We start from the raw sequence: 17,294 nt of genomic DNA, 5'->3' as shown, positions 1-17,294 counted from the left end.
GGGGGATTTGGGGGGAGTAGGAGGAGGAAAATTATAGTAGTATAGTAACCATTTGTTCAACACTGAACGAATACTCAAATGTCTTTGTCTCTTGTCTGACCTGGGAAAGCTAAGATACAGCCCCAACTTTCAAGGAGTTCATAGCCTTGCAGTGCCCTGAAGAGTGGGAAGAGGGCCAACTCTAGATCAGATCACTTGGGTTGCTTTTTTAGAATTGCTGGTCCCTATAAGATCTCTAGCTGTCACAGGAGATTCTGACAGAGTGAAGAGAAATGGATAAAGTACTGAAATGTTTAGAAATAGTCAGCTACAAATCCAAAGTGGGTATAATTTGATTTATGTAATAGATGTATTTTCCCCAAGATTTTATCTTTAATAATTTCCATCCTACAGAAAAGTTTTAAAAAAAAATACATTGAATACTTGCATACCCTTCTCCTTGATTCAACACTAGAGACATTCTGTCACATTTCTTTCTTTCCTCTGTCTCAAAAGGCACACCTGAAATTTCTGAAAATAAAAATAAGTTGTTATGACATTTGATTCCTGAATATTTCAGGATGTATCCTCTAAGGACAAAGATGCTTTTCTGCAAAACTGCAGTCCTATTTTCTTGCCAAGGGAATTTAACATTAATACAATAAGCATTTATTAATTAGTTCATATTTAGATTTCCCTAGTTGTATTAAAAATATTCTCTATTGCCTTTTTAAAAAATAATTTAGGATTGAATCAGAGATTATGTATTTGATTTGAATATCATGTTTTTAAATCTAGATTCTACAGTGATGTATCTTTTTAGTCTATACTTTGACATTGTTGAAAAGTTTAACCCAATTTTCTTATTGTATTTTTAAAAATTCACAATTGAATCATTTTAAATACAAAGGGCAATTTTATTATCTGTTAGGGTAATAAGGAAAACTGAACAAAAATAACTTCTTTCATTTTATGATTTGTTTTGCCTTAGTAAGATTTTGTGGGGGTGGAGGGGTACTGGAGTTGAACTCAGGGGCACTCTGCCACTGAGCCACATCCCCAGCTCTTTTTTGAATGAACTTGTGATCCTGTGTCAGCCTACCAAGCTTCTGGGGATTACAGGCACATGCGCCACGGTGCCCAGCCCTTAGTAAGATTTAAAAAAATTTTTATTGCAGTACTAGGAATGGAACCTGGGGTGCTGTACCACTGAACTATGTTCCCCACCCTTTTTAAAATTTTATGTTGAGACAGAATCTTGCTAAGTTGCCCAGGCTGGCTCTGATCTCGGCTTCCCAAGTTGCTGCCTAGCATGGTGGCACATGCCTGTGATCTCAGTGGCTTCAGAGACAGGAGAATCAAGAGTTCAAAGCCAGCCTCAGCAATGGCAAGGTGCTAAGCAACTCAATGAGACCTTACCCCCAAGTAAAATACAAAAAAGGGCTGGGAATGTGTCTCAGTGCTTGAGTGCTCCTGAGTTCAATCCCCAATTCCCCACCCCCCAATTAGAGGTGAGCCACCGCACCTGGCTTAAGATTGCATTTTAAATAATCTTTATTTTTTATTGGATTTTAGCATTTTTAGAGCCAGACTGGGTCTTTGCTATATAGGTAAACATTTTCATTTTAAGAGAGAAAACTGAGGGATGAAGATACCAAGTCTTGCATCTGACAATGTCTGGAGATCTTTTTGATTGTCAGACTAAAGGGATACTACTGGCACCTAGTAGGTGGAAGCTAGGGGTACTGCTAAACGTCCTGCAGTACACAGAATAGTCCCCTCATTATCCAGCCTAAAATGTCAATATTCATGGTTAAGAAACCTTGGTCTGATCTGCCCAGCTAATGGTGGGACTTAAATCCACATTTCTTGACTTTCAGTTCTGTGTTCTTTCCACACACAAAAACTGCTGTGCCTTGCTTTCTTTCCCTTTCATTTCCCCACCTTTGACATCCACGTCTTTACTTTGGATCTTTTTGTTAAGCCTGATGAATTATTCTTTGCTATAAGGTTAAGGCAAGTTAGAACATATTGCTTGATGGAAGCTGAAGAGGAAAAAGAAAAAGAAAGGTGTGTGTTGGGTGGGGGGATGTCTCCTGAAAATCAAAGGGGGATCAGTAGAGGAAAGAGACCAATGGGTGGGAGGGGGGGAGGGAAGTGGGGAGAGCTGGGAAGTGATAGTGGCCCAATTATGTTGTTATATTGTACGCATGTATGAGTATGTAACAACTCCCATCAGTATGTACAACTAGAATGCATCAGTTAAAAAATGGGGAAAAACATTGCTTGAGAGAACATGAAGTATCTTCCTAAAAAGATATTTCAGAAATGCTTCCTTGACATTCTACTCTTTTAAGTAAAATATTTGTGCAGAATAACCTTTTAAGAGCAATTTAGATAATCATAATAGCACTTTACTTTGTTTATTTGACGTTTGAGTTTACAGAGCGTTTTCACATACATTATCTTATCCAGTGCTCACAAAACTCTGGTTAACACACAGCAGTTAACACAGCAAATGGTATTTTTCTTTCACAAGTTAGGAAATGAAGGTTCACAGAATAACATCTCATCTAACTGTGGTTAGGTAGGTATTAGCCAGAATGACTTGGAGGCAGATTTCATTTGAACTTTGATCTGCAAAAAAAGGGAACAAACAATCTCATAGTGACCTAAGTGCTTGGTCACTAGACCTTTTCAAGCAGAGATTCTGGGATATTGCTGGAGATGTTGTACAGGCCTTTATGTATCAAATAAAAGTGTAGACACTGGAACAGAATAGATGATTATATTCAGCTCTTCTTTGAGTGAGATCATCTAATTGGGAAACTAAACTTATAAATAAATAAAGTTTAATAAAATTCAGTATTTAATGCTATGGGGATAGAAGTAAGTTCTTTAAACCTGCCACATTCTCTGGAGGAACAGAGCGCACACATAGTTCTCCATGCTGAGATCTCCAAGCAGAAGTGAATAGAGAGCATGCTATCCTGAGTGGGTGGTATGACCAGAGCTGGGTTTTTTGTTTGTTTGTTTGTTTTTGATAGATTATTCTGAGAAGGTCATATCTGAACAAAGTCCTGAAGAAGATGCAATATAGGAGGGAAATGTGCTCTTAGTTAGGTGTTGGCAGACCTGTCTGTAAAGGCTCAGTGGGCCCTATAGTCTTATAGCAATTCAACCCTGCTGTTGTCATATTAAAGCAGCCACAGATGATCCGCATTCAAAAAATGAGTAGGTCTGTGTTCCAGTAACAAAGGAAGGAAGGGAGGAAGGAAGGAAGGAAGGGAGGGAGGACGGCCGGACCAGACAGTAGACAGTACTTTGTCAGTTTCAGCTTTAAGTAGAAGGAACACCTCATGTGAAGACTTGAATAGGAACAGGGCTGGCATGCTTCAAGAGTAGCAGGGAGGCCAAGAGAGTTGGAACTCACTGATGAGAGGGGAGGGGGTCAGCTCCTTAACTGCTAATAACTTTTGGTTAGAAAGAGGGAGGCATTGAAGGTTTTAAACAGGGAGATAACATGGTCTGATAGGAAAGATTAGGAGTTTGTTTTGGGGCATGTTAATTTAAGAGGACTGTTAGATATCCTAATGCAGCTGTCAAAAAGGGAGTTGGATATATGCTTGGAGTCCAAAGAAGAGGTCTACATTAGAACTAAAATGTGAATCTTCAGGTTAGAGATAGTTTTTAAAGCCAGTTGACCATTTTTAGCATGGGTAATATCACTACAAAGCTGGCAAAATTGGTTCTTGAGGGGGGGTGAAAATCTTAGATATTGCAATGAGTTACATCAAAGTTTAACCCTTATCCAACCCTGTCTTGTTCCTTACTATTTAATATTGTGGAGAATGGAGCAATCAAGAAAAAAAAAATGTCTGAAAGTGTTCTTTGGAGAGGTGATAATGAAAACACAGCATTAGATTGGACTCTGTGAGCTCATCAGCAGTGAGTATATGTGAAATAGAGGAGAGGTCTGGCCTGGAAGGTACTCTAGTGTCTAGACACTAGTGTAGAAGGGGCCTGCAAGGGAGCCTGTGGAGTGGATAGAGTGGGGAGGACAGGTAAGGGTGCTGTCTACCTTTACCAAGTGAAGGTGGGTTTCAAGGAAGATTATTGGATAGATCATTCAGGGAAGGCTCCACTGAAAAGGTCATATCTGAACTGACTGTGTTTAGCTGTGTTCAATGTTTCTGGTGGGTTAGATGAGATGAGGACTGAGAATCAACACACACACACACACACACACACACACACACCCCCCATATGCCCTATAAATGTTGTGATGAAGAAGTTACATACTTCCTTGGGATTTGGTTTAAATGTCATTTTGTGTTCTAGGCTTTGACCATGATTAGGGTGAGTCCCCCTTTTTTTCTAAAATTCTGAAATTTAAATTTTAAATCTAAATTCTAAAATTCACCTTCTTAACCTTTTTTAAAGTAGCATTCAGTAGCATTAAGTTTATTCACCTTGTTGTGAAACAGATTTCTAGAAGTTTTTTCTCTTACAAAAATCTGAAACTCTGTATCAAACAACTTCTTTACCCCCTACCTCTAGCCCCCCTGGTAACCACCTTCCTATTTCATTGAGTTTGACTACTTTAAATACCTCATATAAGTGAAATCATACAGTATTTTGTGCTTTTGTGACTGGCTAATTTCATTTAGCATGACATTGTCAATCTGTGTTCATGTTGCAGTATGTGACAGGATTTTCTTAAAAAACTTAATGGGTACCCTTATTATATTCTTTCATAGCACTCTTAGAATAGCATCATCCCTATAAGAAGTTGTAATTTCTTATTTGTTTTCTTCCCCTCTGGGGTATTTCCAAGCTCCAAAGGCAGAATGTGTTTGTCTTATTCATCAGTATGTTCACAGCCTCTGGAAAATAACTGAGAATTTTGTGTAAACATAGAAGACAGAGTATCTTACTTTGTGTGAAGGAATCTTGAAAATTTTGCTGAAGAGATGGTACTCAAACTGGTTTTGAAGAAATAGGAATTTATTAGGATGAGAAAAGGGCCTTGTAAGCATTCAGCACATTCCAGGTGGAGGAAACAGCATATAGCTGTGCATGGTTTCATGACAGGATCTTATGTATGCATGGAACTCAGAGGTCCTCTAGCTGGAGCAAAAGGTGGCACATGAGAGTCTGTGGAGGTGTCATATCTGAACTGACTGTGTTTAGCTGTGTTTAATATTTCCGGTGGGTTAGGTGAGACTTGCTTCACCTGAAGCTTGAAGCGAGTCTGGCTGCTGTTTACTATCATCCTCAGGTTCTCTTTGATCTGGGTATTATTCCTTCAAATGAGGCACTCACTGCTCTCTATTTTCATTGAGGAAAATTAGGGCCCATAGAAAGATTCAAAAGTTTATTTCACATCACACAGCTAGCTAGTGGTGGCAACAGAATCAGCATTTAGATCTCTTGTGCAAGAACATAGAGTAAAAGAATTAAAGAGTACCACAAAATTAAGAATGAACACTAATTGCCTGTGCTAGATAACCCCTTATCTAGAATGTTATCTTAAGTTTTAATGATTCAAAATAGGGCTTTGGAAGAAATTTTAATTGATAGTTTTTTTACCTTCCTAAATCTTGGTTATGGGTATATTGTATAAATTTTGTTTGTTTGTTGTAAAATATTTTGCCTCCATCCTGGAGTGATGCTTTTTGAGGTCATGCCATTCTACCTATTTTTGGATGAACTGTATAATTAATATAGAATCTCAGATTTGAGGAAACCTTAACTTAAATTTTTATTCCAGTCTAAACAAGAGTGACTATTGTTATTAGGTAAGGAACCATAAGAGATATGACTTTGGGTTAGTAAATTTACTTAAGCCTTAGTCTATTTGGTTATTGAAAAAATGAGGATGATAGTTCTTACTTTATGAAATTTTGGGAAAAGTTAATTGTAATACATACACACTCACACTCCACAGTGATTGTCCAGTGCCTGAAACAATAACAAGGTATTCAGTAGATATGTTAGTCTTCCTTTGCCATTCACTCATTTTATTCTCATCTTAATTGTTCTAAGTCTCCTTTACCATCTCTCTCTTCCTTCCTACCGTCTATTAAAACTGAAGGGCCAACATAACTCCAGTCACTGGGGATGCCCTGAGGAAATTGGGACTATAGTTAACTTTTTTTGTTCCTGAGATCAATGATCTGTTAATACCCAAATCTTAAGTCCAAGTGAGAGAATAAATTCTTTAAGATACCACCTTTGAATTACAAGATAATATCTCATGAAAACTTCGTATTTAATATCCTGAATGCATGAATAATCAGCAAGGGTTAATGTAAAGGACCACAAGAAATGTCAACTTTTTAGAATAGTTAGGAAATTATTTACTGTTTATAACATGGAATGAAAAGGCATTCCAGGAAAACAGTTTGCAAGCTTGAGAGACAATGTGTTAATAGCTTGGGGATTGTATACTAGCATGTTCATCTTCTCTTCTTTTTCCAGGAAGTAGTATTTTAGGAATTATTTTTGCTAGTCTGAAATAACGAAAGGAATATCAGATCTGCACGTAACTGTTTCTGAATTGGTTTGAAAATATTTCATAAATAAGGCTAACAATTTCAAGATTTAATGAAAATTATTATAAATTTGTGACTGAGAATGAAATGTTCATGTTTTTCTTAAACACTTGACATAGAATTTTTTTTTTAATTAATAGACAAATCCTTTTAAAATCATCATGGGAAATCAGTTTGCCATCTTTCTATACATTGATCAGAAATTTACAAATTCTTTTTTTTTTTAAAGAGAGAGAGAGAGAGAGAGAGAATTTTAATATTTATTTTTTAGTTTTTCGGCAGACACAACATTTGTTTGTATGCGGTGCTGTGGATCGAACCTTGGCCGCACGAATGCCAGGCGAGCGAGCTACCACTTGAGCCACATCCCCAGCCCAACAAATTCTTTTGAGTACATTGTTGGGTAGTAGGATAGTTCAGTAATTGAGTTTAATATTAAAATAAATTTTAATCAATGTTGGCAGTTTCTTATCCATTAATTCATATTCTTTATATGTATTTGTGGAGTCAGTGAGCAGACAGGAGCTTATCGCTTTACTAACAAGCAGCAAGCATGGGTACCTCCCCAAGTCAGTTTTGCTTCTTTTGACAAATAAACTGAAATTTAATAATTCATCTTGTCGAGATCAAGAGCAGTTTGTTGTCCTTTTAAAAACTCAATGAAGATAGTTTTCTAAATAAATGTTTAATTATTTTATTAACTGAAAATTTACGTGAAGATTTTTAAAGCTTGTTTGCAGTTAATTCTTTTTGTTAAACCCAGTTAAGATATTGGCTATGTTTAGCTTGTTTCGTTTGAATTTTTCAGATGAGCAAGTTTTTGTATAATGGGTAGTGACTATATATGAACATTTTTATTATAATTTATAATGTAAAAATACAGAAAATATTTTGTCAAAATAACATGTGTTAAATATGAACATCTTTGCTAAGCTTTGGGAGGAGGGGATGATAATCACTGTACAGCAATACTATACAATGCCAGCATTTATCAGTTCCCTTGAAAACTTCAGTTCCAATAACAGTGCTGTCTTGTTCTTACAAGGAAATAAATAGTAAGCCTTAGTCTGAACAGTTTTTAAACTGATGAAGTTATAGCTATTTGAATTCCTTGAATGTTCAAAATGCTGTCAATATTATGGGAATTACAGAGACCTTGTTTATATTTTCTTTTGTATTTATGGTCATTAAAAAGATTACATGTTTAGAAAACAGCCTAAAATACTGAAGATGTATAAGTATGTATTCAACAATATTAATTGATTTTAATCCTAAATTGACCAATTCAGAAATCATAATTTAACTCATTAATTCATCTGTATGACTTTTCTTGGATGATAGAATATATAAAATTTAGTGTTATTAGAAAGTTTTTTAGTAAAAAGGGACATTCAAGAGTTGTTAACAAGCTCATTTCTCTTCTGCCTTAGTGTCAGAATTGTGCATCTCTAATAAAGTGCTGGATTTATATAAATATTCTAAAGTTGTTTTCTTTTTTAAGCAACTTTTTAAATTTTAAATGAAATTGACAGAATAGCATAATGAGAAGCAGTGAAGATTTTGTCAAAAAGGCTAAAAATGTTAAGGTTTATTATTTAATACTCTTGAAAAGTAGTACTGGATTTGAAATATGACCTATACTTTCTGCCTCAAGTACCATTTACCTTGAACTACATCACATAACAAACCTATGTACATATATTTGTTCACACTGCTTGTGAAGAAGGACACTCAAGTACTGGTGTGCCCTTCACCCTTTCCATTTCTATACTTCTTCATTATCTCCTATAAAAACAGAATTGCATCTTTATCTCCCCCACCCCCTGCACTAAGCCTGTTGTTTAGAATGTAGCAGACCTTTGATAAATATATTTCTAATCAATTTAGAATCAGTGATCATTAGTAGTTACTTTTGTATCATTTGGATTTAGCATCTAATAAGAAAATAGTATATTACATGCCAGAGTTTTTATTAAAAGCTCAATACCTTGTATGTCTGTTGGAAGTTATTTTGCAATAGGACATTCTAAGCTGTTTTGTGAGTGTTCACTTGCTCAATATGTAATTTTTGCCAAGAACAGGCTCTACTCAAAATGATGACTCAAAGTATTAAACCAACCTAAACATGGATTTATATCACTATTTCCCTTGCTCTGTAATTCTCTATCTGTGTTAGCAGCAACCTCCTCAAAATGTAATGCTGCTCTGTTCTGTATCATTTTTTGACTCTCATGTATTCCATGTCTTTCCTTCCCTCTTTTTTTTTTGGGGGGGGGGGGGCATAGTTGGATGTTTCTTTCCTTTTGCAGGGGGTGGATGGATGGGTGGGGTGGGGGTGCAGGGATTGATCACAGGGGCATTCAACCACTGAACCATATTCCCAGCCCTATTTTGTATTTTATTTAGAGACAAGGTTTCATTGAGTTGCTTAGTGCCTCACATTTGCAGAGGCTGGCTTTGAACTCTTGATTCTCCTACCTCAGCCTCCCAAGTCACTAGGATTACAGGTGTGCACCACTGCACCCGGACTTGTTTCCTCCCTTTTTAAGACCAAGAATATTAACTGCTTAGCAGGCAGCATGTTATTTTTCACTTGTCAGGGCTTAAGTATATTATTTTTTAAATTGCTGTTTAAGACTGTCTTAATGGCAATAGGTATTATATTTGTATTATAGGCTATTAAGTACAACTCTTGTGTTTTGAAATTCTTCTTTTCATATATTCACATAACTGTAATTATTGTACTCATTTTTGTTATTAACAGCTTTATTGAGATATAATTCACATACCATAAAATTCACTCTCTAAAGTGTTCATTTAGTGTACAACCATCATGACCATTCTAATTTTAGAATATTTTCATCACTACTCCCACTTTTCACCTCTCAATTTACATTGTCTTCCACACCTAATTGCCTTCCTGTTTTTTATCTTTATTTTCATCCCGGTTTAAGCATAAAAAAAGATAATGAGTTAGATTTCTTTAGATATCATTGGTATGGAATTGAAATTTCTTTTTGTCATTTATGCTTTTTTTTTTTTTTTTTCAGGGAGTGGGTACTGAGTATTAAACTCAGGGACACTTGCCCACTGTGCCACATCCTGAGCATTTTATTTAGAGACAGGGTCTCACTGAATTGATTAGCACCTTGCTTTTGCTGAGGCTGAACCCTGGATTTATCTGTCTCAGCCTCCTAAGCTGCTGGGATTACAGGCATCCGCCACCGTGCCTGGCTTAGACTTTATATTTAAAGTCATTTTCTTCATTGAAGTTAAAGGAATTTTAATGGAATTATTTATTTTCTAATGATTAAACTGTGGAGTGAATTGCGAAAATATTTAGATTAAAAAAAAAAAACTAGAGTAGGTTTTAGGCAGTTTGGGGTTTAGTTTGCCTTGTTATAAATTAGCATGGTGTGAACAGATCTAAAGGAAAGTTCTACACTTGATTCATTAAAAGTTGTATCTTTGCATGGATTATTTTTCTATTTAACAATATTTAGGCACTAGGTTCTTGAGATTTAGAGGTTGTCAAAAATAGAGAAGGTTCATGGAGCTTGATCCTTTGGCACAGGGGGTGAGGGCAAACAAAGTGAATCAAAAAATGTCAAGTTGTATTTGTGAGTAGTGCTGTGAAAGAGAGGTTCAGGATGGTAAGAGTAAGTAATGATTGGAGGAGTCTGACTAAGACTAGACATTCTGGAAAAACTTTACTGAAAGAGTTAAAGATACACACAATATACTTACTCTTAAACCAATTTAAGCAGGTTAAAGAGGGCAGAGGGTGAGTTAGAAATGGTGGCATAAAACAACCATTTGTTATGCCTTTTCTTCTGCCCCATGATGTTTAGGGCCTTATCTGGAAGGATAATACTGAAGATGATGGCTAGAGGCTGAACTCACCTGAAGGCTCCTTTCCTGGTCATTAGGGACTGGTGGGATCTTAGGTTGTAGGATAGGACAACCATATGTCACCTTTCCATTGAACCTAGCTTCTTTCCTGACATGGTATCCTTGGTTTAGGGGTGTGTGCACTAAGACAGTGCCAGAGCCAGTAGGAGGCTGTATTGCCTTTTATGACCTTGGCATAGAAATCATGTCATTTCTGCATTCTGTTCATCAAGGCGAGGACATACAGTTCCACTCTAGTTCAGGGACAGGAGAAGTTGGGAGAATGACAAGGTTCTAGAAGAAATAGGAACCAGAAGTATTGTTTTGGCTTTTGGAAAAGTAGTTTAGTGTAGGGAACATTGTGCCTGTCATAAGGCCCAGAGAAGCTGGAGAGAGAAGTATGGGATGGGCTGTTTAATCTCTGATAGAATATTTTAAAATTTAAATAATTTAAAATTGGGATTATGTTAAGAATAAAGAGAAACCATTCAGGTGTTGTAGAGTTAACATCAGATTTGTGCTGTATAAAGATTGATTTGGAGAGCAAATATGTGTGTGAGAGAGAGCAGGTAGGAAGCTGGTGAAATAATTCAGGCAAAAACTGTAGTAGTGTCGGCTTGATTGTGGAGGTGACTAGAAGCAGATGAATTTGAGAGAAACTTGGGTTTCATTACCAGGTCTTGGGCATGGGGATGGGAATAGAACAGAGTGTTAAGATTGACCCCGTGGTTTCTGGCCATACGCCAGATGAATATGATGCTGTTCACTAGGGTGGAGAATAGGAGAAGTGTACCAGGATTGAGTGGAAGCACATGAATCTGGTTTGGGACACATATTTAATTACAAACGATGCCAAATAGGGTCTGAAGCCCAGAAGAAAGGTCTGAGCTGGAGCTAGAAATTTACCAGTCATCTCCTGGTGGAAGTAATTGAGATTTAGAGAACAGATGAGATCACCCAGGGATAGATAGAAGAAAAGGCATAGTGCTGAGATTTGAGGACTGAGATATCTGATGTCTAGGAAGGAGAAAGTAGGGTGTACCAAGAGGAGACCACTAGGAACAGCCATACTCAAGAGTGGAGGAAAATAGGAATGTAGGAGAAGAGAATTCTAGCATTTCAAGAGGAAGGAGTGAGGGTGGGTAGAAGATCAAATTGAGAAGTAAGGAAAGCACTGGAACATGATTATTGGAATTAATGGTGCCAAGTTCAGAAGTGAAGGTAATAGTAGACACAATAGGGCAGTAGGGACTGTGGAATCCAGATTGGAGTGGTGTCAGAAGTAAGTCACTGGGAGAGGAACATAGCAGGTTAGATACCTCTGGAGAAATTTATCCCCTCAGTGGAAAAAAAGAGGTGAGATTAGGATGGTTGGAGATGAAGGCAGGTTTTGTGTCTTATGAGAAAATGAATGTGGAAGAAAGAGATCATCTGAGAAAGAGTAGGGAATGCAGAATGGTGAAAATTAAGAATATTTGAGGTATTATTTATTGATTAAGAGATAAAATTTTGAGAAAGAGGGATGAAATTCACACTATTGGTATTAATAGCTACCATACATTAATCATCTACTCTGTGTTAAATCTAGATCTTTAGAGGAGTTGCTAACTGGTTGGTTTATTTGCTTTTTATCTCAATCCCTTTTTGTCAGAAGAATGATGAAAATGGAAACTGTTCAGGGGAAGGAATTGAATTCCCTACAACAAATTTATATGAACTGGAAAGCCGTGTTCTGACTGATCATTGGTCCATCCCGTACAAGCGAGAAGAATCACTAGGCAAATGCCTGTTGGCTTCTACCTACCTAGCAAGACTTGGTAAGCTTTCAAATACCTCAGAAAGGAAATATTTTTCATAGGCAACTGAGTATAATCTTGGCTTTTGTCATGTGTGGTCTTGGACAGATTATTTATTCTCTTAGTCTTTGTTTATCCCCTGTGGAATAAAAAGCTTTAATCAGTTTTCTTCTAGCTCTAGTAGAGTGTAAGATTATTTAAAATATAATTAAAAGCTTTTTATAGAAATTGAAATTAACTTTTTCCACAGAAGCTTGGAGCACTTTGAATTTGGGTTCAATTCAGGTGGTGCTTGTTGTTGTTGTTGTTTTGTTTTGTTAAAGAATAGAAAGGGTTTGGGGTTTTAACTTAGTGGTAGAGTATTTGCCTAGCCAGTTCAAGATCCTGAGTTCAGTCTCTAGCACTACTAAAAAAGGAGAGAAAGAAAGAAGAAAGTAATGTTTATTTAACAAACATTTTGTGCTTATTAAGTGCTTGATACTGTCTTAAGTGTTTTACAAAAATGAAGCTAATAGAGTGATAAAATATCACTAGATTAGAAGAAAAGTCTGTACTATAAATCTATTTTTAAAAATACATACTAATTGTTACAAAATAAAAGGAATGAGGCCACTATCTTAGGATATTTTTTCTTATTAAGAGTGCATAGTAGGGTGTGGTGGCACATGCCTATAATCCCAGCTCCTTAGGAGATGGAGGCAGAGAGGATTGCAAGTTAGAGGCCAGCATAGGCAACTCACCAAGACCCTGTATCAAAATAAAATTTTTAAAAAGGGTTGGGATATGGCTCAGTGATAAAACACTTGCCCAGTGTATATGAGGCCCTGGGTTCAATATCCAGAATCACACACAAAAAAAAAAAAAAAAGAAAAAAGAAAGAAAGAAAAGTATGTATAGTTTACTACCAGAATTGAATGAGACACATCAAAATGAACTTTTCTGAGTAGATTTAGATTTACTGGGAACTGGCTTTTATGATACACTTAAAATTAGCTTCCCAATAGCAGTATTTGTTGGGCACCTTCAAGATCTAGGAAATGTGCTAGACAGTGGGTCTGAAGAAAAAGAAAAAAGAAAAATTTTTAGCAGTATTCCAGTAATTAAAAAAAAAAAACAAAAAACTTCTGAAATATGCTTTTACAGTGGATTCATTCATTCACTTAGTGTTGATCACTTAAACTATGAGAATTCTGCTAGACACAGTTCTGTGTATTTTACTATGCAGAGTCATTGATTTGTTCTAGGGAAGAAGAGTGATTTTGGCATTTGATAAATGTTTGTGTTTTTATAAAGCTGTCTAGGGAAGCAATAATGGATAGTAAGTAGCTGCTGTTGTTTTACTAGCTGTTTAATCAGATTATTAAAGTTATTCTGACATGGAACATAAGATCAACCTTTTGGGTTTTAATTAATATTAAGTCTATTGCTATGATTATATCTAAGCCCTTTACTCCAGGAGAATGTTTATATTCTACTTTTAATAATTGTTTAAAAACCAAGGTTTCTATGATAAACAGCTCCATTTGTGTGAATTTGAGATTTCTATAGACTACATAAAAATCTAAATAAGGGATATTCTTTTATTTATTTTCCCAAGGTCTTTCCGAGTCTGACGAGAATTGTAAAAGATTTATGGATAGGTGTATGCCTGAAGCATTTAAAAAGGTAAGAAAAATTTGGTGATTTGATTTTTGTGGTGGGGGAGTAAAGGTGGAAAGACCTTTAGTTTTAGTTATTTATGTGTAAGACCAGTTTATAAATCTTGTTCAACTGAGGAATTCTCCAATAGGAAAAAATTAGCCCTGTATTTGAGGCTTATTGATGATTTAATTTTTTTTATATCTAATTGTTTATACTTGTCTTTGATTGAATATGACTTTTACTTCCTACAGTTAAATTGCTAAAGAATAGATTAAAACTTTACTAGGAAGTGGTATATCTTGGTAAACTAAGGATTATGGCACTTAGATAATTATTCATTTAACAAAATATGAGTCACTTTATGCTGCTTATTTTACGAGATATTTGGTGGAGATGTTTTTAAACTACTGAAAGTTTGACTAGGTTAGGTATCTTTCCTGACGAAATGGCATGCATATGGCAGCATCTCTGTCAGAACCAGAGTGATATGCTCCCTTTCTGATCATATCTTTTAGCAGTCCCTTTTAAAATGGGAATAGATCACAGGAATGCATTTCTAAAAGCAGTCTGACTCAGCATGATTCCCATTTCAGAACATGAGTCTTGAATCCTCACAAGAGTAGAGACTATGTCTGTCATAGACCCTGTTATTTTCCCCAGTAGAGAATAACCAAGGCCTAACTCATAGATAGAGCTCGGTAGTTATGATTGAATGAATGAATGAGTCTCTTGATGTTTTGTACTGCCGAATTTTGACATCTGTTTTTGTCCCATATGCAAGTAAGTCAGTAGAACTACAGATGGGTAAAGTTTGTGTTTATCTTAAAACTGAGTGAAACAAATTATCATTTGCAAATGATTATTCCCATCTCAGTTTTGGTAGACAGATCTCCCTTGATTCAGGTTTAAAAACTAACAAAATTAATTTCAGGAACAAAAGTATCTTCATTTTTTAAAAATAAGAGAAATTTTTAAATTGTCATTTTGGCTGAGATTCTATAGGATCAAGATTTATTTTCATTTTAGGTGGATTTATATATACCAATATGTAGTTTAAAATAATTTAAAAATTGAAGCAATTCTCTTAATAATAGTAGCTTTAAAAAGTAGACTATAATGTAACATACTGTGACACATATCATATGCATGAATTTATGGACAAAGAAAATACAAGTTTATTTGCAGTTATGAAAAAAGAAATTATTTTAGTGCAAGAAAAGGACCTTTGGGTTGAGGATCTCCAGAAAACCCTGTATTAGGTCAGTTCACCAGCACATTGCTTATTTGGACTATTTCTCTTTACCCCTGTACAGAGATACTCTGCAGAGTCCTCAGCTACTGTAGTAGTATGATGAACCGGTCAAATGGTTGGTCAGTTGTTTTCTGTAAAAGTAAATCTCAAAGCAATGCTGCATTATGCGATTCAGTTTTGTTAATGTAAGAATGTTAAATTCTCTTACAGCTTAGAGCTCCTAAGGTTCTCTCCTCCCCATCAATTAGGCACACTTTGTTTCATTAAGTCAGAAGAGCTACAGAATTTTGTGTGCCTTTAGGCTTGGATGCTGGAAAAACTCAGTAGGATTTAATATAATTGGTACGATTTCCTTTAGCTGTATTTTCTGGTATGTTAACTGTCTCTCTCCCCTCATCACCAGGCTTTTCTTACAAGATTTCTCATGTTTTTTTTAGAAGTAACGATATGAATAAGTGAGTGCATGAATGAGGGGCACAAAAGGAGCTTGTTATTTCTACATTCTTCACTTTTTCACCTTCAGGCCAACCTGGATTCTTGTTAGTATATTCAGGCAGAGAAAATCATCTAAATTTGGCTGTAGAGCATCATCATGTTTAAACCTTGTCTGCCTCAACACACAATGGTGCTGCTTGCCTTTCCCCACCTCTCTCAGAAGGTAGTCAGAACTGCATTTTCAAAGTGAAAAACAAACAAATGAGATGATAGCAGAGGAAGGGTGCTTAATTCACAGACATTTTTATTTGGTAACCTCATGAGCTTTTTCATTGTTAATCTCTATTTCATTTGGTTTTGTTATTTAATTTTTAAATATAGGAGGAATATGTAGTCAAAATTTTTTTGTAAAAAGTAAGAACTCACTGTTTTATATAAAATTAATCTTAGTATTTTTACTCATTTGAGCAAATAGTGCAGTGAGTGGTTTTTAGAAAATCTTGAACTAAGATTTCTCTCTGTGTCTACTGAAGTTTGTTCTCTGTCAGACTATTCTTTTTAAGAAGTTCTCAATATGATCAAGAAGAGATTTTTATTGCACAGTATTTTTCCTCTCAAGGGAAATCTTAACAAAAAACATGAAAGCACCATATCAAATCAAGTGAAATTCTGTGATTTCTCGTTTCCTGTTCCAGCAGTTTTTCCTGAGTTAGACTGCCACAGGACTAGAAGACTGAAGATTGGAGAAATCTAGTTTCTCTCCTTTTTAAGAAATTTAAGAAGCTGTTTTATTTTAATATGTACCACTATTTTATATTTGATGTTTATATTTGAGAAAAATAGTTACATAGTAAATAGTGCTCAAGTATCTTGTCACTTATAGCTATTTTAGATTTGTTTAAACATTTAAAAAGTTAAATACCACTTATACCAAATAGAAAAAAAAGGGTGGGGCGTGGTGTTACATGCCTATAATTCCAGCTGCTCAGGAGGCTAAGGCAGGAGGACCTCAAGTTCAAAGCTAGCCTTAGTAAAAGTGAGGCACTACACAACTCAGTAGGAACCGGTCTCTAAATAAAATTAGGACTGGGATGTAGCTCAGTGGTCGAGTGCCCCTGAGTTCAATCCCTGGTACCCGACCTCAGCACCACCAAAAAAAAAGTGCAAAATAAATTAGTTAGGCATTTCTAAGATTCGTTCACATTTAGAGTCCTATTGTCAATAGGTGGTAAGATAGAGGCCTACTTCTGAGATGTTAGAAAATGTGAAAACATTATGCACATTAGAATCCATGAAATACATAGTTTGGATTGGATTCTAAAATATTAATATTAACATCCAACTATCAAGATACATTAACAATGGTTTAATATTTATAAAATGCTTTCATATTTGTTATATCTCAGTTCTGGTTATATCTGTTTGAAGAGGGCAGGAATTCTCCTTCATTAAATATGAAAACTGAGACCCTGAGAGCCCAGGCAAATTTGTTCATGGCCATACAACTAGAAAACAGTAATATCTGGACTTAATGTCAGGTTTTTATTTGGTCTGTGCCACTGGACATCCCATAGTAATAATGAAAAATATAGGAGCAAATAAAAATTATCTTTTAAACAAACTGCTTTCATGTAAGGGCAATAAAATTAAAAAACAAACCTGTGTTGACTTTGAAATAAAGGAACAAGTAGATGGCCTACAGCTGTGGATCCTTTTAAATTGAGTCATGTGCATAAAAGAAAG

General features: G+C 35.6%; 1 protein-coding gene across 4 annotated transcripts in view; it reads left to right on the top strand.

Moving 5' to 3' along the window:
- The window catches only part of Usp24 (ubiquitin specific peptidase 24), a 134,270-nt gene that overhangs the window by 13,369 nt on the left and 103,607 nt on the right, over window positions 1–17,294 (top strand). For 3 of the 4 annotated variants that reach the window (XM_046451068.2, XM_058581499.1, XM_058581497.1), the window contains exons 2-3: window positions 12,079–12,244; window positions 13,821–13,888. In XM_046451068.2, coding sequence (XP_046307024.1) covers window positions 12,079–12,244; window positions 13,821–13,888 — 234 coding nt within the window. The remainder of the gene's footprint in view (window positions 1–12,078; window positions 12,245–13,820; window positions 13,889–17,294) is intronic. The other variant, XM_058581498.1, reaches the window with a different exon arrangement.

Source organism: Marmota monax, unplaced genomic scaffold (genome assembly GCF_021218885.2).
Source record: "Marmota monax isolate L192 unplaced genomic scaffold, Marmota_monax_Labrador192_F-V1.1 WCK01_AAM20220418_F8-fsc00023, whole genome shotgun sequence".
In the NCBI taxonomy this organism is placed as follows: domain Eukaryota; kingdom Metazoa; phylum Chordata; class Mammalia; order Rodentia; family Sciuridae; genus Marmota; species Marmota monax.
This window is presented reverse-complemented; position numbering and strand designations above follow the sequence as displayed.